This window comes from Hemiscyllium ocellatum, chromosome 28 (assembly GCF_020745735.1).
Source record: "Hemiscyllium ocellatum isolate sHemOce1 chromosome 28, sHemOce1.pat.X.cur, whole genome shotgun sequence".
In the NCBI taxonomy this organism is placed as follows: Eukaryota; Metazoa; Chordata; class Chondrichthyes; order Orectolobiformes; family Hemiscylliidae; genus Hemiscyllium; species Hemiscyllium ocellatum.
The window spans coordinates 41,097,522-41,121,818 of NC_083428.1; the positions used below are offsets into that span (position 1 = coordinate 41,097,522).

The following is a 24,297-nucleotide window of genomic DNA, read 5'->3' on the forward strand; positions in this document are numbered from 1 at the left end:
CGGAATATGGAACTATTTGGATGAAATTAGAACTATGCCTCTCCTGGGGAATAAGCAACGTAGGCTGATTTGCTGAAAAACTATTTGTTGCATTTTGTGAACAATCCAATGTTGAAGAGAAAACCAAGACCCACAAATTGATTGCTGTCACACTTTATATCCAATGCTTTGCACAAATAACATCTTCAGGCCATTACCTGAATGTTAGACAATGCAGTCATTCCCTGTTACTGTGCACAACGGGCAATGGCCTTGCTGTTTATCTTACTATTCAAGCACATGCATTTATTATGTTTCATTTATTGAAAACAGATTTTCACCCTCTTTACCAATAAAACATTTCCAGAGAAACCTCGGTTATCCAGCATTCGATTATCCAAATATTGGAATGTCCAGCAATGTTACAAGGTCCCGATGCTTGGCTGAACTATATAATCTGGTATTTGGTTATCTGGAATTTGATTAACCGAACAAATTACTCCCCACCCGTGTCCTTTGGATAATTGAGGTTCCTCTGTACAGGTCAGTGCCTTATCACTATCGTCAAGGAGATAATGTTGTTATTTTTAAAGCAGAAAGTCAGAAGGTCAAATTTGATTTCAAGATTTGATCATATAATTGCAGCTCCTACAAGAGTAGTGCAGGATTAGACATGTTCACTTCCAGGTTCGCTGTTAAATGGAAACTTTTTCAGATGAAGATACAAAGTCCCATGACAGTATTCAGAGAAGGACTTACAGGTTTTCCTCACATCATGTTTTCTGAATAAAACAGATTATTGGGCAGTTAATATCATGATTATGTTTTTTATGCAAATTAGATGGTATGTTTTCTCACACTCCAACTGTGACTATCCTTCATTAATCAAAGCCTTTTGGAACATCCAGAAGTGATTAAAGCAGCATTATCAATGTAGAGATGCAGCAAGACAGATACTAATAAAGAGTAGACAGAAACTCAGCAACACTAGGCAAGCAATTGATTCTTTTTGGTTGGTTTTATCCAGTGTTAGCGTCGGCACTTTGAGATTTCCATCTCAGGGTAAACTGCATCTTCGGCGATTCCACAGTGATTGTCCCTGTCCTTGGCCATTTTGATATAGCCTTTCATGCCCCAGCCTGTTCCATGACTAAAATGTAAGAGAGCACTATGTTAGATTTCCACTCAAACACACCTTTAAACAGAACATTTAACTAACTGAACGTTTCAACATCAGATTACTGTTTTCCCAAAGAGCAAAGCTGGACATTGAGTAGCACTCGCGCTCAGTGCATCACTCGAGTGTCTGCCTGGGCCTTGTTGTTCTCATTGTGACACAATGTTCAGAAGAAGCAGCTCAGGGTTGGAGCAGGTAGATGCTTATACACCCTGGTTGCTCTTGTAAACGGTGGCAACTGATATCAGGATGTGAAGAGAGTTTGATACAAGTTTGATACTGAATCAGATTTACCAAACCTACTTTTGCAAAGCAGCATTGAGTAACATTGGCTTTCAATTTGGATCGACCTCATCTTCCCCCAACTGGAATATCAAAAGGAGATCAATTGAGCCACATGGTCTCTCTTCAGTCATTAAAACAAATGGACAGGAAGTCCAATTGAAATCCATCGAGATTTGGTACAACATTTCAATGAATTGCAAAAAAACCATCAGGTGGAATCTTAAAAGGACTCTCTTAGTGCTCACTGACTCTGAGCCTCCCTGGATGTGGAGGTACAAGGCTCACAGTACTGCTGTCTGATTTAGCACATGCACACACAGACACACACACACACACACAGACACACACACACAGACACACAGACACAGACAAACACACACAGAGCAGATTGTCAGGGTTGTCAGCAGTCTCAGTCTGGAAGGTGACCACTTTCAGTCAGTCGGGGGGTCTCTGCATGAAACCTCAGACAACCTCTGATACCAGTTGAGGGGCTTGGTCATGGTCAGCTGCTTGGGATGGTCACAGAAGCATCCTCTCCTTATAAAGAGATAGGGAAGACAGCAGTCCTTTGAATTTTCTTTCCAGCTGCATAGGCCTTTGAGATCGAAGTGCAGTCGTAATCTTGGGAATCAGAAGGTAATGCCATGATCGGTTTGTTAATGCCAATCATAGTGCATGGGACACTGGAACAGCCGTACAGCCTATGGGGGACTTTAGGGTGGGGCTTAATGTCAGGAAATATCCCGCATTCCTTGAACCATTCAGCCCTGTTGTGGATAGTTTTCTCCTGGAGAGAGAGTGAGAGGTGGGTAGTATGGGAGATGAAAGGCAGTGGTAATGGCCGTGCAGTCTATGGGGGACTTTAGGGTGGGGCTTAATGTCAGGAAATCTACCGAATTCCTTGAGTCTTCTCCCCTGCTGCGGATAGTTTTCTCCTGGAGAGAGAGAGAGAGGTGGGTAGTATGGGAGATGAAAGGCAGTAGTACTTTAGGTGCAGGTGGTGGGGTCTGAGCGAGATGGTGGCTCCAACAGGTCAACAAAGGATTTTCTCCACTGGGGCCGACTCATCTCCTACACTTCTGTCCTCACCTCTTCCCCTCCTTCCCAGAACAATGACAGAATTCTCCTTGTTCTCCCTTTCCATCCCACTAGATTCTACATTCCAACGATCATCCTCTGCCATTTCCACCACCTCCAGCAGGATACCACCACCAAACACACCTTCCCCTCCCCTTCACTGTCAGCATTCCACTGGGACCAATCTGCCCCTTTCCGTTACTCCTAGCCCTCCTATCCCATGTCACCACACTCTCCCCTGCCCTGGCACACTCCCATGCCATCACTGAAGGTATAACATTGTCTTTTTACCTACTCCCTGTCCAAGGCCCCAAACACACCTTCCAGATGAAGCAGCAATTCACTTGTACTTCTTCCAATCTACCCGACTGTGTTCACTGCTCACAATATGGTTTGCTCAACATCGGCCAAACTAAAAGCAGGCTGCGATGATCTTGATTTTCTCGTTCCTTACCATTTGAATACACCATGCTGCTCCCATGGTAATATCTTCATCTCAGATTTGCTGCAGTGAGGAACGACACCTTATTTTCCACTTAAGCACTTTACAGCCTTCAGGACTCAACATTGAATTCAACTTCAAGGTGTGAACACCGACCTCCATTTTGATTCGACCTCCACTGCACCACTTCCTTCCCCAACACCCACCCCCACCCCCATGTCTTGTTTGTGTGTCATTGTCTTTGTTCTCAACAGGACTAACCTATTTCCTTCAATTCACACCTATCATTAGACTGATTTTGTATCTCAATCCCTCCTTTACCAGCTTTTATCTTTTGATTTATGCACCCTTACCATCCAGTCCACTCACTTTCTCCCTCTGTCAACAATTAAAAAGAGCAACTAAGTCATGTTGCACTTGAAATATGAACCTTTCTCTCCGAGTGAACCACTGGCTGTTACGGCTCGGGTTGGCTTGGATAATCGCTGGAAGTTCGATGGATGGTTTAGGGCAAGAGGGGAAGTCACAAATTATGGAGTTGAACAGGAAAATGAGGAAGCAAGGTAACAACACACACTGTGCAGTCCTGGTGCTAACCCACACTGAAAACATTAAACTCCAAAACCTGTACAGATATGGTTCCTCCCTATAAACCATTTATTAGGCTACAGGTGGAACACTGAGTGCAGTTCTGCTCACCACACCATCAGAGGGATGTGATTGCACTGGAAAAGGTGCAGAGGAGATTCACCAGGATGGGGCCTGGGATGGAAAGCCTCAGTTATGAGGAGAGACTGGGTTTGTTTTCCTTGGAGCGAAGGAGGCTGAGGGAGATCTGATTGAGATATAGAAAATTATGACAGACACAGACAGGGCAGATTGTGAGAACCTTTTCCTCATGGCAGACATTTCTAAGACCAGATAGCAAAATGTTTAAGGAATAAGTAGTTTAGGGGACATCTGTAAAAAGAAAAATCATCCGACGTGTGGTAGAAGAATGGAATGTGCTGCCCGAGAGGGAGGTGAAGGCAGGTAGTCTTACAATATTTAAGAAACATCTGGATACGCACTCAAAATACCAGGGCATAGTCGGCTATGGACCAAGAGCAGATAAATGGGATCAGTGTAGTTTGGTGTGTGGTGGTCAGTGTAGACATGGAGGGCCAAAGGGCCTGCTCCTCTGCTGCATGATTCTATAAACCTTTCTATGACTCAATGAGATACAATATTTCAAAAGAAAAATGTAATTGTAGGTAAGTTAAACACAGTGAGAATTAATACACATTTATGTGTTTCTGAATATTTTTATGAGTTTACCTGTTTTTAACAATCCAATAATTCCCCTGTTTATCGTCTTGATATCCAACCACTAGCATTGCATGATTAAGATTTGTGCTGTTGCATTTTGGCTCATAATAAATACCTGCAAAGTGTACAAATATATTATCTGTGCAAGAAATTAATTTTAAACACGTTTCAGAAAATTCCCAGGCTTTGAACCTTTACATCAAAGGACATGGAAGTCACAGAGTAACTGATAAGATAACAATCAAATAGAACATTCTGATCTCCTAACTGGAGCTGAATTAAATTGTCTGTGGTTAACTCGACTGATCCTTTTTGGGATCTGTCAGTAATTAGTCAGGAAAGGGCAGTGTCTAAGATTGGTAAATTTGTGTTAGGAGTTTCATCAGATGACATCCTTTTGTTTATAACTAACATGTCTTACCACTTGCTTTATATGTTCGCTAAAAATTCTTAGGTTTACTTATTGCTGGGCTCCTTGCTGAGATATTTGTATCATCGATAGACACAGGTGAGGTGCTGAAAGCCTGGAGGTTGGCTTATGTGGTCCCGCTATTTAAGAAAGGTGGTTAGGAAAAGCCAGGGTTCTACAGACTGGTATTAGCAGTGGGCAAGTTGTTAGAGAGAATCCTGAGGGACAATATTCACGTGAATTTGGAAAGGCAAGGACTGATGAGGGATAGTCAGCACGGCTTTGTGTGTGGGAAATCATGTCTCACAAACTTGATTGAGTTTTTTGAAGAAGTAACAAAGAGGATTGATGATAGCAGAGTGGTGGATGTGATCTACATGGACTTCAGCAAGTCCGTCGACAAGGTTCTCTATGGGAGATGGGTTACCAAGGTGAGATCTGATGGAAAACATGGAGAACTAGCCATTTGGATACAGAATTAGCTCAAAGGTAGAAAACAGAGGGTGGTGGTAGAGGGTTGCCTTACAGACTGGAAGGCTGTGACCAATGGAGTGCCACAAGGATCGGTACTGCGTCCACTACTTTTTATCATTAATATAAATGATTTGGATGTGAACATGGGAGGTATAGTTAGTAAGTTTGCAGATGACAACACCAAACTTGGAGGTGCAGTAGACATTGAAGAAGCTTACCTCATAGTAAACGGGATCTTGATCAGATGGGTCAATGAGCTGATGTGTGGCAGCTGGAGTTTAATTTTGATAAATGTGAGGTGCTGCATTTTGGAAAAGCAAGTCAGAGCAGGACTTATATACTTCCTGGTAAGGTCCTAGGGGGTGTAGCTGAACAGAGAGACCTTGGAGTGCAGGTTCATAGCTCCTTGAAAGGAGAGTCACAGGTAGATAGGCTAGTGAAAAAGGTGTTTGGTATGCTTCCCTTTATTGGTCAGAGTATTGAGTACAGGAGTTGGAAGGTCATGTTGCAGGTGTACAGGTCATTGGTTAGGCCACTGTTGGAATATTGCGTGCAATTCTGGTCTCTTTCCTATCGAAAGGATATTGTGAAATTTGAAAGGGTTCAGAAAAAATTCACAAGGATGTTGCCAGGATTGGAGGATTTGAGCTATAGGGAGAGGTTGAATAGGGTGGGTCTGTTTTCCCTGGAGCGTCAGAATCTGTCAGGTGACCTTATAGAGATTTATAAAATCATGAGGGGCATGGATTGGGTAAATAGACAATGTGTTTTCCCTGGGGTTGTGGGGGGGTGGGGGGAATCCAAAACTTGAGGGCATAGGTTTAGGGTGAGAGGGGAACGATATAAAAGGGATCTAATGGCTAACGTTTCATGTAGAAGGTGGTGTGTGCAGTCTGCCAGAGGAAGTGGTGGAGGCTGGTACAACTGCAGCATTTAAAAGGCATCTGCATGGGTCTATGACTAAGAAGGGTTTGGAAGGATATGGGCTAAATGCTGGTAAATGGGACTAGATTAGGTTAGGATATCTGGTCAGCATGGATGGGTTGGATTGAAGGGTCTGTTTCCGTGCTGTACATCTCTATGACTCTATGATGTTAACTGCAATTCTATTCTCATTCTGTCTTTGGCAATTTTACTTCCCTCTTCATTTTCTCTCTAAACTTATTATATTTGACCTGGCCCTTGCTTGTAGAATTAATCTGACATGCATCACAGACAAAGTCTCCTTTCATCTCATCATATTTATACCTTTATTCATAAAGCTCAGGGTTGTGATGTGCTTATCATCTTTTTTTTTAAACCTGTCTGCCATCTTCAAAATTAACAGACAAAATGCGCTAAGTCTCTGTTACTTTCTCCCCTGTAAAATGGCATTATTGTGTATCAGTGATCTCTGCTCATTCTTCCAAAGAAAATGCTTTTTGTGTGTTTTGTTGCATCTGCCCGTTTCTCTCTTTCATTTTAACCCATGTCCTCTTTAAGTCTTATTGACTTCAGAACTTTAATAACTGTGCGAGGATGGAATGAGTCAACAAAAGATAAACTTATGTCTGGAAAGAATCAGCAATAAATCCAACTGGATTAAACTGATAAAGGACAAGGACAAACTTATACACGAGTTCATCATGTCTTGGAAAGGAGGGAGTCACGATTATTTTGACAAAACTGCTTTGGTGCCTGCTTGAGAAACTGGATACTTTATGTCACAAGGGCAACTGATTGTCATGCAGAAGGATTGAAGGAGTTAACTACAGGAAAGCTGTGTCTTCGAACAGACAGTCAACGCCAAATGTAACAAGGAACAAAGAAGCTACTTCTGATAATAAGGCAAGCTGCAGACTTGCAGTAACTTGGATGAAAAAACATTTTTTTAAAATCATTAATATGAGCCCACAGAGACTGAAGGACGAAAATGTGTGAAAAAAATCAAACTCCAGAACTCCACTTTAGTGACCTTTGAAGAACAACACTGTACAAGGATCAAACCTTGAGCACTTCCACAGACAGACACTTTTAGTTGGAATCCGGGCTAGATTCCACCATTAATCAGATAGTCACCAAGTCAGGTTGTGAGGATTAACTTGCTTACTTGAGGGATCTTATCTTGGTTGCTAGATGGAATGAACTTTAAAACATTGTTTCAGTACGTGATTGCCTGTGTAATTTCCTAATAAGTAGCTGAATTAAAAGCAACTTGGGATGATTTACCCACAACAAGCCATTATTTGGATTGTTCACTCCATTTCAAGTCATCTCCAAGTCGAGGCCAAGTCATGAATGCAGACTGAAAGCATCAGTGTCTTTAGCATTGAATCATGGGAAATCCGACTGAATATTTCACCAATTGGGGGGAACAAAAGGGAGATTTGTGTTTTGACTGATAAAGGCATTCTGAGTTTTAATAATAAATTGTATTTCCAACACATTCCCATGAACCTTTGTCTTGCTTTTACAACGATGATGTCAAATATCTTCTAAATGGACAACACATTGAATATGAAAAATCTTTACTTTTGAACAGAATGAATGAATTTGTATCTTACCACTTTTATAAAGGTGGAAAGATTTGTGGCTTGCATCCATAGCAATAGAAATGGGCCCAACCTGAGCCACTGCTTCAGCGAGTTGATGCTCAGAATTTTGTTGAATGCATTTCACACACGTACAACAGGTGACAATATCACTTCTGTTAAAGTGGCATTTACCATTCTAAAGTATATTAAAAAACAAAACATTCACACCTCAATATTTAAGTTAAAAAGAGACAACTTATTAAGTAATGAGATACAATTTCAATTACTTCTGAAAAAAGGATGAATTAATTTAAAGCTTACCTTTGCTGTGTAGGGATAGGAACATTCTGTAGTAATACCATGTTTTTTAACGTAATCCAAAGCATAAAATGGATGTCCACCACAACATCTACAGCTTTCCCAATCACAGTCAACCAAGTTCTGCTCACTCAGAGAAATCAGCTTTCCTGTTCTCTTAAAAAGCTGTCCTTCAAGTGATCCAGTTGCACTGAAAGCCCAGCATGAGCCACATTGTCTCTGAATAATGACAGAGAGTAGACAAACATTTGTGTTATCATCTACATAGAAACCATATAATGTATTTAACCTGTTGGAAGCTCTAATCCAGACAGGCCTCTTAACCCTCACATGAGGGGCACTTGTAAACCACACATTTAATTGATCTTATCCAACAAAGTGCTTTGGGGTTTTTCTCTGTCAAACCATATGCTGTAAATGATATCAAAATAAACCTGTGATACAGCCTGCTACTAGAATAAGCTTTTTCATTAGACCATTCTCACATCAAATCCTTTTTATTGTGTACATTTCAAGGATCGGACTGTGCCAAGGTAAAGGTAAAGTTGTCCTAGTTTTATCAGACCATGGGGCTGCTCCCTTGTTAGAGAGAGATGGTTTAATCTGAGTGTGACCAGGCCTCAGGCAAGGGGAGACATAGAGAGGAAAATACTTCATGGTAACCTCAGCTATTGCTGAAGTGAACCCAAGCTGTTAATATTATTCGGCATTGCAAACCAGCTGTCCAGCCAACTGCACTAACCGATCCCCTTCTGCCAAAAATGCCTCAGGTGTCAAGTTTGTGCAGAGGGTCCTTTGTCTTATAATTGTTCCACTTTAGTCAGAGACCAGAAATAAGAGGGAAATCCTCACCACAATAAAAGGAGGGAAAGTTTCAATCAGCTGTAACCAGAACAGAGGTTATATGATTCTCCCATGTGACACACTTTGCACTGTGACCTTGCAGTCCACAGACATAAAAAAAGACCAACAGATGAGATGGCAATTTCGGAACAGAGTGTTATTTGAACTTAATGTGCTGTAAGAGGCACAAACGGGGTCATTTATCTCATACCAATGGATAAGTGTCAGTAGTGTTAGTATAGAAACTATCTCGTGAACTAAAGTGATTCACCCAGGAGCACAGTCATGAGAACAAAACCCCTGGCTCCTGAACAATTTAACCAACTTTGGATGGTCATGTTTTAGTCTGGGGAAAGCTCGTTCAGTAACAGTCTGTAAAACTCTACTCACCTGTTAACGTGGCAGTCGGAAAAAACTAGTCTTCTATTAACATTAGTAACTGCAGGTGTCTCTCTCTCTCTACGGCAAACCAGACCCCGTGCTCAGCTAAGCCAATTTCTGTGTCAATCTTTCTCAAATGTGACTTCCAGAAGAAATCCTACATTCAGGTGAAAAATGGCCCAAACATATTGCTGCGTCTCCAACCACTGGGAGGTGGGACTTGGCAAGATCACCCAACAGACAGGAACCTCCGCTGGTCACAGACTTTCTGAAGTCAGCCACAAATCACATGAATTAAAGCACAAAGACTTAATTTTAAATTATTCTTAACTGTAATACTCTTTAACTATTTGAAATAGACAACTGTTGGTTTTGAAATAAACAGAACCTGGTGCAAACACTCAGCAAGTCTGGCAGTACCTATGAAGAGGGAAAAAAATTAGCATGGAGCATTCAGGAGACAGAACATTTTCCAGACATAACTGGAAAAAGTTATTGATCTGAAGTGTTAACTGCCCTGTAGCTGCTGGGTGATGTGCTGAACGCTTTAGAATTTTTTTCATTTTTAACTTAAGATTTTCAGCATCCATGGTATTTAGCTTCTGTTTCAACATTTAGTTTTGAGCTGTGCAAGAGGGAGGAGTCAATAAGCAAAGTAAATCTTATAACAGTGCTCCAACAAGAGGATCAGACCCAAACAGGATTCGACTTGTCCTTCATTAATCGTGCATGTCAAACTTTTTCCAGGGTGTCTATCAACTGACACCTCGAGTATACCTCCATTACTCTTCTTGTCTGAATTCTGCTCAGACATTTTAATGTATTGGTTTGTGAATACCAGCCTGGGGCCCACAGATCTGACTGCAACAATTGCAGATCTTCTTCCTGGCCACCAGATGGCACTACATTTCATTTCTACACATCCTTTTGTGAAATTGTTAAAAATCACATAACACCAGGTTGTAGTCCAAGGCGGACTTTGGGTCAGGCAGCAATGAAAAGTGGCCAAGCAGAAGCTGATAGCTAAGTTCGTTACTCATAGGGAGGGCCTCAACTGGGACCTTGGGTTCATGTCACACTACAGGTGACCACCATTGCTCTAAACACACACACAGGCACTCCTACAGACACACACACTGATGTAGACTCTCTCATACACTCCCACACTCACACATGCACCCTCTCATAGATTTATAACACTTTATACTCACACACATGCATACAGTCTCGTACTCCTACAGACACACACACTGATGTAGACTCTCTCATACACTCCCACACTCATACATGCACCCTCTCACAGATTTCTAACACTTTACACTCACACACATGCATACAGTCTCTCACAGATATTCACATACAACCCCCCCCCCACCCCCCCCAACGCCACACACAACACCCACATGCACCAGACGCATTATGTTTGTGGGGTGAGTTTGTACTTGCAGAGTTACATTTTACTTTGCTCTAAAACTGAATGAATCCATGTAAGTTTCTGTAAATTCATTTTTTAGATAAGAATCAGTCTAAACATTGTGGCACAGACAGCATCACACGGGGAGCTCACACCTTCAATATATTATCTGGGCTGACACCAATTGTTAAAGTTCACTTGAGAATGTAACTTTTTAAAAAAACGTTTTGCGATTTACATACGAAAGAACTGAAACTAACATGGTCATTCCAACGGATAAGAGACTTAACAAGCAATCCAGGACATTTTCAATGTGTAATTTCAGTTACATCACACTAACTTTTGCTGTAAATTCCGTGTCTTACAATCTTATACACCACAACCACCTGATGAAGGAGCAGCCACTCTGAAAGTTAGTGCTTCCAATTAAACCTGGTGAAGTATAACCTGGTGTTGTGTGGTTTTTAACTTTATACACCCCAGTCCAAGAATGGCATCTCCAAATCATAAACCCTAGGATGGAGCAAGTCATTCCTTATCCCTTACTCTAACCTTCCCCTCCTTTTCCAGACCCAAATACACATCTACAATACACGTCCGAGAGAGAAGGAACATTGGAATTTGTCTCCTTCCCTGTGAAAAAGGTTTAGAAACACAATCTTCAATTTACCACATTGAATTTGCTGCTTTTGTTTAGTTTCTTTACGCATTTCCTTGCCATTGTATTCCATGTTGAGCTAATAACATAGATTTCAGATTTTCTACATGGATATTGAGTAAGATTTATATGAAGTTTGTTCAATCTCACCTGGTCCTTCACTTCAGTAACAAAACCCTTTGTTCTCCAGTCAACGCTTTGAGGCAATTTAACATGATTCCCTGCTGCAAAAAGTTCACACGTTGTGTGATCAATCTCCTTTTCTTTAAATCCATTGAAACGCTGATTGAACTCCTCCGAGGTCTAGAAAAATCAAGACAAAAGGTCATTAATCGATTACAAGTATCAGAAATCATGGAATAGGAGTATCCATCATTTGGGAAGTTGTCCCACAAGAATCAATATTTATGTGAATAATCTGGAATCTAAAATTGAAAGTACAAATTCAAACTTTGCTGATCACACCAAACTGGATGAATTGGCTTATATTCATGTAGGTGGCAATATGATATAATTAACCATTAACAAACTTGCAAATTAAGCATCCACCTGGCACATTCATTTCTGTACGGGTCAGTGTGAGCTGGTGCATTTTGGTAGGAAAAATTAAAGATAAAATGAGCTGCCAGAGGAAGTGGTGGAGGCTGGGTCAATTGCAACATTTAAGAGGCATCTGGATGGATAGATGAAAAGGAAGGGTTTAGAGGGACATGGGACAAATGCTGGCAAATGGGACTAAATTAGGTTGGGATATCCGGTCAGCACGGATGAGTTGGACCAAAGGGTCTGTTTCTGTGCTGAACATCTGTATGACTGTCTGACACAGATTGCTGAGAGAATGAAGTCCTTGCTTGTGTTCCTGGGTTGGGTGCACAGTGGGAGGAGGAATCCCAGGTCCATTGACTGGACCTATACAAATGACTACCCTGCCGAACTGAGAGGAGGAGACATTCTTTCAGCTAGAGGTAGTGAATCATTACCACAGAGGCTGTGGATCCAAGTCATTGAATGTATTTAAGACAGAGATGGATTATTGATTAGTAAGGGAATCAATGGTTACAGAGAGTAGGCAGGAGAACAGGAGTGGGAAACTAACAGGAGAAAGTGAAGACTGCAGATGCTGGAGAGTCAGATGTGAAAAGTGTGGTGCTGGAAAAGCACAGCAGGTCAGGAAGCATCCAAGTAGCAGGAGAGTCAATGTTTTGAGCATAAGTGTTTCATCAGGATTGTGTGTGGGGGTTGTGGTGCTGAGGTATAAATAGGGGGATGAAAGGGAGGCTGGTGGAAAGGTAGTGATAGGTGGATGCAGGTAGGAGATGATTGTGACAGGTTGGTGGGGAGGGTGGAGTGGATCGGTGGCAAGGAACATGGACAGTTGATCAGGTCAAGAGAGTTTGCTGAGTTGGAGGGTTGGATCAGGGATGAGGTGAGAGGAGGAGAGATTTGGAAACTCGTCATGTCAATGTTGATGCCATGAGATTGTAGGGTCCCAAGGTTGAAGATGTGGTCTTCCTCCTCCAGTCAGCAGATGGCATTGATTTGGCAGTGGAGGAGGCCCAGAACTTACATGTCCTTTGGGAGAGGTGGAATTGAAGTGGTTGGTCATAAGGTGGCAGGGTTGGTTGGTGTGTGCAGACCAGAGATGTTTCCTGAGATGCTCATATGGAGAGGAGACCACATCGCGAACAACACTTGCAGTAATTGAGATAGGAGGACGTGCAGGACAATCTCTGCCAGATATGAAATGATCCTTTAGGGCCTTGGACGGAGGTATGAGCGCAGGCTTTGCGGCGGCAAGGTGAGGTGCCGGGTGTGGAGGGTAGGTTAGTGGGGAGCATGATCCTAACAAGGGAGACACAGGGAGAATGGTCCCTATGGAACATAGATAGGGCTGGGCAGGGAAATATATTTTTGGTGGTGCGTTCTGACTATAGGTTGCGAACATAGCGGAGGATAATGTTCTGCATCCGGAGATGAGTGGGTGGAATGTGAGGATCAAGGGGGTTCTATCCTTTTTGCTGTTGGAGGGATGGGTTTCAAGGGCGGAGGTGCAGGAAGTAGAGGAGATGCACTGGAGGGCATTACTGATCATGTGGAAGTGGAATTGGGCATCCTTGAAATAGGCGAGCATTTGGGATGTCCTGGAGTAGAATGGCTCCTCCTGGGAGCAGGTATGGTGAAGGCAGAGGAATTGGGAGTGAGGGATCATTTTTATATGAGGTGAGATAGGAGGTGGTATAGTCCAGGTAGCTGTGGGAGTTGGTTGGTTTGAATTAAATACCAGCCATGATTGAATGATGGAGCAGACTCAATGGGCTGAATGGACTAATAGAGTCATAGAGATGCACAGCATGGAAACAGACCCTTCGGTCCAAACCGTCCATGCCAACCAAATATTCCAATCCAATCTAGTCCCACCTGCCAGCACTTGGCCCATATCCCTCCAAACCCTCCCTATTCATATACCCATCCAAATGCCTCTTAAATGTTACAATTGTACCGGCCTCCACCATTTCTTCTGACAGCTCATTCCATACATGTACCACCCTCTGTGTGAAAAAGTTGCCCCATAGGTCTCTTTTATATCTTTCCCCTCTCACCCTAAACCTATGCCCTGTAGTTTTGGACTCCCCGACCCCAGGGAAAAGACTTTGTCTATTTACCCTATCCATGCCCCTCATAATTTTGTAAACCTCTATAAGATCACCCCTCAGCCTTCGAAGGTCCACGGAAAACAGCCCCAGCCTGTTCAGCTTCTCCCTAAAGCTCAAATCTTCCAACCCTGGCAACATCCTTGTAAACCTTTTCTGAACCCTTTCAAGTTTTACAACATCTTTCTGATAGGAAGGAGACCAGAATTGCACACAATATTCCAACAGTGGCCTAACCAATGTCCTGTACAGTCGCAACATGACCTCCCAACTCCTGTACTCAATACTGTGACCAATAAAGAAAAGCATACCAAACGCCTTCTTCACTATCCTATCTACCTGTGACTCCACTTTCAAGGAGCTATGAACCTGCACTCCAAGGTCTCTTGGTTCAGCAACACTCCCTAGGACCATACCATTAGGTATATAAGTCATGCTAAGATTTGCTTTCCCAAATTGCAGCACCTCGTATTTATCTGAGTTAATCTCCATCTGCCACTTCCCAGCCCATTGGCCCATCTAGTCCAGATCCTGTTGTAAGCGGAGGTAATCCTCTTCGCTGTCCACTACACTTCCAATTTTGATGTCATCTGCAAACTTAGTAACTGTACCGCTTATGCTCGCATCCAAATCATTTATGTAAATGACAAAAAGTAGAGGACCCAGCACCAATCCTTGTGGTACTCCACTGGTCACAGGCCTCCAGTCTGAAAAACAACATTCCAACACCACCCTCTGTCTTCTACCTTTGAGCCAGTTCTGTTTCTAAATGGTTAGATCTCCCTGTATTCCGTGAGATCTCACCTTACTAATCAGTCTCCCGTGGGGAACCTTGTCGAGCGCCTTACTGAAGTCCATACAGATGACATCTACCATTCTGCCCTCATCAATCTTCTTTGTTACTTCCTCAAAAACTCAATCAAGTTTGAGAGACATAGTTTCCCATGCACAAAGCCATGTTTACTATCCCTAATCAGTCCTTGCCTTTCCAAATACATCTTTCTCCTATACTTTATGTTCTTAGGGTCGATTGGAGAAAGGAAAAGGATTGATTGCTAAAGCTAGAAGAGAGGTGTGAGGAACATTACATGGTAAATGGTTGGATTGCAGGGGTGCTGTGGTTTCTGTATGTTAACTTGTAAAGATGATTATGGATCCTACATTTCCTATGTTAACTATGATGTGGAGATGCCAGAGTTGGACTGGGGTGGATAAAATTACAAATTACCAGGTTATAGTCCATCAGGTTTATTTGGAAGCACTAGCTTTCGGAGCACTGCTCTTCATCTGGTTCGTAATGAGTCAGGATCATCGGACACAGAATTTATAGTTAAAGATCAAAGTCACACACAACTGATGCAATGTATTAAACAAACCTGGTTTGCTGTTAAGTCTTTAATCACTTAGAATTGGGTTGCAGGTTTCGATTCATTAATATGTAAATCCCAGAACTTCTTTCAAGTCACATTCCCAGGGTAACTTCAGGTTTTATTTAAAAATAAAGGTGATATCTCAGCTCAGACAATGCATCAAAGGTGTGAGGTTAGAGTCTGTCTGTATTCCAACCCTGAGTCAGACTGGAGCTCCATTTCCAAAGTAGCAATTTATAAAATGTCACATGGACTGACTTCCTTCAGATTATGTGGGTTTTGAACAAAATGAGTGTATCTACAAATACAAATTCACCCCAGCGACTTATTTGTGTATGTGAGGGGGAGAGAGAGAGAGTGAGGGTAGAGAGTGTGTACGTGTGTGTGTGTCCATGTGTGTGAGAATGTATGCGCAAGTGTGAGTATATGCCTGTGAGGGGGTGAATGCGTAAATGTGAGTGTGGGGCTGTGAGTATGTGTGTGTCAAACAGCGTGTTTATGAGACAAGTTCTGCATGAGTGTGTGAGTGTGATCATGTGTAAGAGTGTGTGTGAGAATGTATAGTGTAGTGGGGTCACCTGTAGAGTGACAAGAACCCAGTATCATTGAGAATGAGCACCTCACCAAGATCTTCCTTGCACCTCCAATTCTCACTTTTAAACCCACCTTAAACAGAACATTGTTCACAGCAAACTGCCCAGCCTTCAGGACAACATCAACTGTACAACCCTGTCAAGGCAATCACTGAAAGACATGTCAGAGTGTTGCCACAGATACCATCATTACTTGTGGGGACACCACCCGACTCCCACCACCCCCTCAATTTAGCCAGCAGGTACTTATGTGACTTGGCCCACGTTGTCTCTCTCATACACTGCAGGCAAGGATGCCCTGAAGCATGGTACATTGGCAACACAAAGCAGAAGCTACAACTATGGATGAATGGACACCAAAAAACAATCGCCAGACAGGGATGTTCCCTCCTTATCAGGAGGTCTATAGCAATCAGGGACATTCAGCCTCAGATCTTTGGGTGACTGTCCTCCAAGGCAGACTTCGGGATAGGCAACAATGTAGAGTCTCTGAGCAGAGGCTTATAGCTAAGTTTGGTACCCATGGCCTCAACTGGGACCTTAGGTTCATGTCTCACTACAAGTCACCCCACTACATGAGACACTCTCAGACACACACACATACACAAGCACACATACACACACACACTTTCACACACAATCACACTCACACACTCATGCAGAGCCTCTCTCATACAAACACCCAAACTCACACTCATGTGCACACCCTCTCACACGTGCACATTCACACTCTCTCCCTCTCTCCCACACACAAACACGTACATTCTCTCACTCCCTCTCTCCCTTACACACACACACACACACACTCAGAAATCTATGGGGTGAATTTGCATTTGCAGATTTGTATTTGCAGATACATTCTATTTTGTTCCAAAAGCACGCAATCTGTAGGCAGTCAGTGCACGTGACATTTTAGAAAATTCTACTTTGGAAATAGAACCGGTCTGACTACAGAACACAGAAAAACTCTAACCTCACACCTTTAATGCATTGTCTGAGCTCAGATGTGACTTTCTTTTGAATAAAACCTTAGGCCTGACAGCTAGCGGCTTTCAGTGATACTAACTAATGAAACCATATATCAAGGTGAAGTGTTTGTTCAGTGACCAGTCACGACAGATCCCAAACATATTTATACTGACCAGATCTCCAAACTGGTTCATTCCCACAGTGAATGTGTGCTTTCCCATTGCATACTCCATGTTGTGCCGTTCAATGTATCTCACAGTGTCCTCCCATAATGCTCTTCTGTAGGCCTCCTCAGCCTGAAAAAAGGTTACATCAAGTCAGTTGAAGACCCAGCTGTTATTGTCACTGAGTACAAAGACAGTGCTACAACTGAACACTGACCATGAACTGATGGGCTCCAGCTCACAGGCAGTAAAGATTATTCAGACACAAACAATCACGATTCAGGTAGATGCAGATGACTGGAACACAGGCGATTAATCAATTACAAACAGTGAATATACATCAAGCTTTGCACAGGTAGGTTTTGGAAACCCAAAAAATATTATTTTTAAACCAATTTTTTAGAATTGATGAAAAACTTTCAGAACACAGAACAAAGAACAAACAACACAGAACAAAGAACAATGCAGTGCAGGAACAGACCATTCAGCCCTCCAAGCCTGCACCGACACATTTTGCCCTTCCATATTAAAACTGTCTTCACTTACAGGATCTGCATTCCTCTATTCCCTTCCTCTACATGTATTCATCCAGATTTCTTGAAATCTGCTATTGTGTATACCTCCACTTCCACTGGCAATGCGTTCCACTCACCATTCTGTGCGAAAAACTCACCTCACACATCTCTTTTAAACGTCCCCCTGCACCTTGAACCTGTGTCCCCTAGTAATTGACCCCTCTGCCCTGAGAAAAAGCCTCATACTTTCCACTATATCCATACCATTTACAATCTTATAAACTTCTTTCAGGTCGCCCTCAACTTGCTGCATTCCAGCGAAAACAAACCCAGTTTAGCCAACCTTTCTTCACAGCTAAAATCCCTCATACCAGGCAACATCCTGATGAACTTCTTCTGTACTCTGTCCAAAGAATCAGATCCTTCTCATAATGTGGTGACCAGAATTGATATGACATTTGTATAGAGGAGCTGCACAGGTTAAAATATGTGTTATCTAGATTGGAAATCAACTGCCCAACACCATAATAGGTTTTTTTAGAATTTGCACACGTTCACCATCGTCAACTGTCTCTTTGTCAATTTCCAACTAATATTATAAGAAGTCAGTGTTTTTGAATTAAGAATCCCAGGAGCAGGGGAAGGCATGCATTAAGCACAATGGAAACAATTGAATTAATCAGGACAAATGAAAAGATAAATAAATTATTATCATCACACCAGCACTTTGAAATACTAGAAAGGAGGAGGGAGGTAAGATAAAGAGGAGTGAACAAATAATTTTGAGTAAGAAAGAACAAAAAAGGAAAAAAGAGAGGAGGTGAAGAAGAAAGAGCAATTAGAAGTGATGTGTGAGAGTTACAAAGGGCAAAATTGAAACAAAGCATGAGAAAGTAGATTAAGAATTCTAATTCTCAGTTTATTTTATACAGAGTTAAGAATTACTGAAGAGAAGTCTTCGATATAAAAGAGGAAGCAAATAGAGCCATTTCCTGGGGAACACAAACCAGTTTTACTACAAAAGAGAGGCCTTTCTGAAACAATTTAAAACTTGAGAAACGACTTCTGCTTTGAATTGCCCAGTGGAACTGCAGTTGCCCAGCTCTTACCATTTTATATTGCTTCCCATGCAATGATTTCCAGTTGATCCAGGCTTCATCCAATGTTGAATCAAATGTGGAAACAGTGGCTGCAGCCAAGATGGAGACCAAAACCCAGTCCACAAACAGAGAGCACCTCATGATGGGCATTCTGATGGAACAAAACCTTCAACCTTATTTTCAGTAAACACAGAATTTGTGAAATCTGCATCTGAACCAATTACATTTTAAAACTAGGATGTTACATTGCTTGTGGTTCCTTTCAATCTCCCCCTCTGTAGAAATCACCATTCAATTTGGAACAGTTAGGGAAAGACAACGGGCAGATGGCAGCCACAGTGTCAAGGCAAGAGGGAAGCAGGAAAAGGATAGAGAGACAATATTGGGAGAAAATAGACCACAGACAGGTCTGGCATCAATTCAATGTAAAGAGTTTAGTGAAAATTCAGGTGGACTGAATATCCACCTTGGTAGACTCTTAAATGCTGAAAGATTGGGAAAGATAAACATCATGTTGGGAGGTGTAGTGAGGTCTTGTTGTAATTGTTGAGAGTCTTTGTGAGACTGGACCTGGATAACTGTGCACAGCTTGGGTCTCCTGGAAAGGAAGAATATGCTATCCATACAGAAAGTTCATTGGGCATCTAATTGCCTAATCACTGGGATTGAAGGATTGTTTTTGTGATGAGAGATTGAAGAAACCTTGACAGTAGTTACAATTTTGAAGACTTTTTGGTGAAAGGTCTACAGCACAAACAAAAACCCTTTGGCCATTGAGTCTATGCCAGTCAAAAACAACCATCTGACCATTATTATCCCATTTTCCATTTCATAGCTCTGTCAGCTTGGCATTACAAGGTATAGATAAATACTTCTTAAACATTAAGAGGTGGTTCTGCCTCCACCACCCTCTGAATGAGAACATTTTTCTCACATTCCCTCTCAACCTGCTGCCTCTTACCTTCAATCTATGTCATGCCCCCAAACATTGATTAGATTAGATTAGATTCCCTACAGTGTGGAAACAGGCCTTTCAGTCCAACAAGTCCACATCAACCCTCCGAAAAGCAACCGACCCAGACCCATTCCCTGAACTAATGCACCTAACACTACAGGCAATTTAGCATGGCCAATTCACCTGATCTGCACAGCTTTGGACTGTGGGAGGAAACCGGAGCACCCGGAGGAAACCCATGCAGACACGGGGAGAATGTGCAAACTCCACACAGACAGTTGCCCGAGGTGGGAATTGAACCTGGGTCCTTGGCACTGTGAGGCAGCAGTGCTAACCACTGAGCCACCATAGGGAGAAGTTTCTTTCTGTCTATCCTGTCAATGTTTGTTTATATACCTCAATCATGTGCACCGTCAGTCTCCTCTGCTCAAGGGGAACACAAACCAGCCTAAAAAATCTCTCTTCATAATTGAAACTCTCCAGCCCAGGCAGCATCCCAGTAAACCTCTCCACCCTCTTCAGTGAAATCACATCCTCCTGTAATGTGGATTCCAGAAATGCACACAATACTCTCACTGTGGTATAGCTAATGTTTTATGTTCCAATATAACCTCCCTGCTCTTAAACTCTATGCCTTGTCTAATAAAGGTAAGTATCATAAAGAGCCTTTTAACTATTTTATCCACCTGTCCCACTACCATAAAGGACCATTTGCGCCAAGGTCTCTCTGATCCTCAGTGGTTCCCAGGCTTCTACTCTTTGTCAATTATTCCATGGCTTTATTTGTCCTACCCATAACCTCACACTTACCCGAATTGAATTCTATTTTCAGCTGATCAGCCCATCTGACCAGCCACCTATATCATCTTGTAATCTCAGGCTGTCCTCCAATCTATCACCACACACACTCTAGTATCATTTGCAAACTTATTGATGAACTCTCCTACGTTCACATCTAATCTGTTTATATATGTCAAAATATTAAGGGCCCCAGCACTGACCCTTGAGGTAGCCCATTGGACACAGGCTTCCAGTCACAAAAACACCCCTTGACTATTACCCTCTGCTTTCTGCCACTCAGCCAATGATGGATGCTTGGATGCCGTAAGCTTTTGCCTTGGCTATCAGTCTCCCACATGGGACATTATCAAAAACCTTGCTGAATTCCAGGTAGACAACATCAAAAGCATTGCCCTCATCTACACACCTGATTACCCTTCCAAAAATTCAATTTGGTTGGATATGACCTCCCTCGACAAAACCATACTGACTGTTCTTCATTAATCCTTGTCTCTCCAAAAGCAAATTAATTCTGTCCCTCTGTATCACTTCCAATAGTTTCCCCACCACTGAGGTAACACTAACTAGCCTGAAGTTTCCCGGTTTATTGCTGGCATTCTTCTTAAATAATGGGACCAGGATTGGTTCTCCTCTAATCTTCTGGCATTTCTCTTGTAGCTAAAGAGGAATTGAAAGTTACTGCCAATAACCCTGTTCTTTCCTCTACTGTCTCACCCAAGAGACTAGGATACATTGAGCCCAATCCTGGAGATTGATCTGCTTTTAAGCCTGCTGGACCATTGATAGCCTCCTTGCTCCCTGTGCTAATTTCTTTGTGTATCACAGTCCTGCTCCATGATTTCTATATCCCATTGTCCCTCTCGATAGTGAACATTGACAAAAAGTATTAATTTAGAACGCTCCCAACATTCTCTGGTTCCATGCACAAATTACCACTGTGGTCCCACTCTTTTCCTAGTTATCCTTTTATCTTTACTATACATGTGAAATGACTTAGGATTAATGGTAAGGTCCTAGGGAGTGTTGCTCAGCAAAGAGATCTTGGAGTGTAGGTTCATAACTCCTTGAAAGTGGAGTCACAGGTAGATAGGAGAGTGAAGAAGGCGTTTGGTATGCTTTCCTTTATTGGCCAGAGTACTGAGTACAGGAGTTGGGAGGTCATGTTGCGGCCGTACAGGACATTGGTTAGACCACTGTTGGAAAATTGCATACAATTCTGGTCTCCTTCCTATCGGAAAGATGTTGTGAAACTTGAAAGGGTTCAGAAAAGATTTACATGGATGTTGCCAGGATTGGAGGATTTGAGCTATAGGGAGAGGCTGAACAGGCTGGGGCTATTTTCCTTGGAGCATCGGAGGCTGAGGGGTGACCTTGTAGAGCTTTACAAAATTATGAGAGGCATGGAGAGGGTAATAGACAAAGTCTTTTCCCTCAGGTGGGGGAGTCCAGGAATAGAGGGTATAGGTTAAGGGTGAGAGGGGAAAGATATGAAAGAGACCTAAGGGGCAACTTTTTCACACAGAGGGTGGTGCGTGTATGGAATAAGCTTCCAAAGGAAGTGGTGGAGGCTGGTACAATTGCAAACTTAAGAGTCATTTGGATGGGTATAAGAATAGGAAGGGTTTGGATGGAAATGGGCCAGGTGCTGGCTAGACAGGGTTGGGATATTTGGTCGGCATGGACGGGTTGGACCGAAGGGTCTGTTTCTGAGCTGTACATCTCTCTGACTCTATCACCTGCCACTATTCGTTCATGGCTCCTTTTGATCTTCTAATTTCCTTTTCAAGTTTCACTGGTACATTCTGGATATTTTTAAAATTAACCTGCTTACAGATGTTATTCCATATCTCAGGAGCAAGTGTGCTCACTCAGGGCTTCAGCTGTTGTGATCGCATCAAAACTTATCAAACAAGGCATAAACTAAACCAGAAATGACTGGAAAAACTCAGCAGATTTGGCAGCATCAGTAGAGAGAGATCAGAGTTAATGTGCTTGAATGGAAGAAGGGTCACTGGATCCGAAACATTAACTTTGCTTTCTCTCCACAGATGCTGCCAGACCTGCTGACGTTTTCCAACAATTTTGGTTTTGTTTCTGACTTCCAGTATTCATAGCTCTTCCAGGTTTCTCTTTTCTTACAGGAGATGGTTGGGTGTGCGGGGATAGGTTGTTTTCCTTAACGTCTCCCAGTTATTTTTCAGCTCAAAAACTATTTGTTGGAAATAGGAATATCTGGGTCAATTTTAACTCCCCTCAATCAATTAGATTTAAGGATCTCCAAACAACAGAGGGACAATGGAAAAGGAAGGAAAGTGAGTAAGAGTCAAGTCAGGTCCAGAATAATAGCAAGTGCAAACGTATTCAGTTCAAAAAATCAGTAAAGAACAATTTACTTTCTGCAAAGAAGGAGAATTATCAGTTTCAGTTGTCCTCTTTTTGGCCCAGTGATATTGAATGCCATTATAAGAACCCGCATCTCATTAAAAACAGCCCTTCCCCTGGTAAGCGCGAGCTTTAACTTACAGCAAAAAATGCAGTAATTTTGTGAAACTCGAAAGGGAGGTCATAATGAGCTGTTTATACAGAGCCATCAGCAGAGTGGCACAAAACATCGAACAAGTTAATTCACATGGTAGTTCACCATCCCCAAAAATCAGTGAATGGTTCCCACTCATTATACTGTGTGCATTACATTCTCTGTTAAACTAGTAGTAAACCTTCCCAATTGCTTCTACTGTCAGCATGCATGTTATTTGTCTTAAAATACAGGAGGTGAATATATTCACCCAATTGCCATCCTACCTCAACAGTTTGTCGTCTTCTAGTCTGGTCTTCCTCAAGAAGTGTACTCAGAGTGAGCTGATCTGTGATTTTATACCATACCTTAATGTTTTGGACCATCCCCTTTTGAATGTGATTGACAGGTTCAAGAAGGACTACTTTAATGTAAAAGACTGTTTTGTCAGCAATAACATTAAAGTCACAATGCTTTCTTACAATAAAGCAATATCTTGGATATAGATAATGGGATTAACCATTCTTATATTTGTAGCAAATACATATATGGGGTGAATTTGCAGATTTGTATTTGCAGATACATTCTATTTTGTTCAAAAAGCACACAATCTGTAGGCAGTCAGTCCATGTGACATTTTATAAATTCCTATTTTGGAAATAGAACCAGTCTGACTCAAGGTTGGAATACAGACAGAATCTAGCCTCACACCTTTAATGAATTGTCTGAGCTGAGATGTCACTTTCTTTTATAAAACCTTAAGTTACCTCAGGAATGTGACTTTAAAAACTTCTGAGTTTTATAGATTAATGAATCAAAATCTGCAAGCCATTTGAAATGATTAAAGACTTCACAGCAAGCTAAGTTTGTTCAATACATCACATCAGTTGTCGAACACTTGGATCTTTTACTATAAATTCTGTGTCTGATGACCCTGCCCCACAAGCTACTTGACAAAGAAGCAGCTTTCTGAAAGCTTGTACTTTTAAATAAACCTGTTGGACTATAACCTGGTGTTGTGTGATTTTTAACTTTGTCCACACCCCGTTCCAACACTGGCATCTCCACATCTTCGCAATTTACAAAGTCAATGCATTGGGTTTTCTCAAAACTGTAGAACTTAAATTCATGAGTTCACTTTTCAAACATAACTGAACTCTTTGATACAATAATTCGACATATAAATATGATGGAAGCTTCAAAAATTTTGTGCCATTTAATTAAAACAGAGTCGAAAGAGACAATTAAATATTCGTGATTTTTGAGAAGATTTGTAGCTCAGGTTGATGATAAATCTGTAAGTTAGCTCACTGAACTGGAAGGTTGGTTTTCAGATGTTTCGTCACCAGACTAGGTAACATCATCAGGGAGAGTCTCCGGTGAAGC

The 24,297-nt window shown here is 42.0% G+C and overlaps 1 protein-coding gene across 1 annotated transcript; it reads right to left on the reverse strand.

Moving 5' to 3' along the window:
- Positions 1-137: 137 nt before the first annotated feature.
- LOC132828998 (procathepsin L-like) lies at positions 138-23,228 on the reverse strand. The gene is made up of 8 exons (XM_060846256.1): positions 23,199-23,228; positions 18,650-18,791; positions 17,035-17,157; positions 11,429-11,581; positions 7,986-8,201; positions 7,695-7,860; positions 4,278-4,383; positions 138-1,129 (listed from the first exon to the last, which is right to left on the reverse strand). Exons 2-8 carry the CDS (start codon positions 18,788-18,790, stop codon positions 1,009-1,011), a joined length of 1,026 nt encoding a protein of 341 aa, XP_060702239.1. The 5' UTR covers position 18,791; positions 23,199-23,228; the 3' UTR covers positions 138-1,008.
- Positions 23,229-24,297: the final 1,069 nt, after the last annotated feature.

Coding starts and splice junctions, on each gene's coding strand:
- LOC132828998 (XM_060846256.1), bottom strand. CDS start 18,790: ATGCCCATCATGAGGTGCTCTCTGTTTGTGGACTGGGTTTTGGTCTCC. Junction 11,582..17,034: donor TGAACCAGTTTGGAGATCTG/GTCAGTATAAAT, acceptor TGATTTTTCTAG/ACCTCGGAGGAGTTCAATCA. Junction 4,384..7,694: donor TTTCCACCTTTATAAAAGTG/GTAAGATACAAA, acceptor TACACTTTGCAG/GTATTTATTATGAGCCAAAA.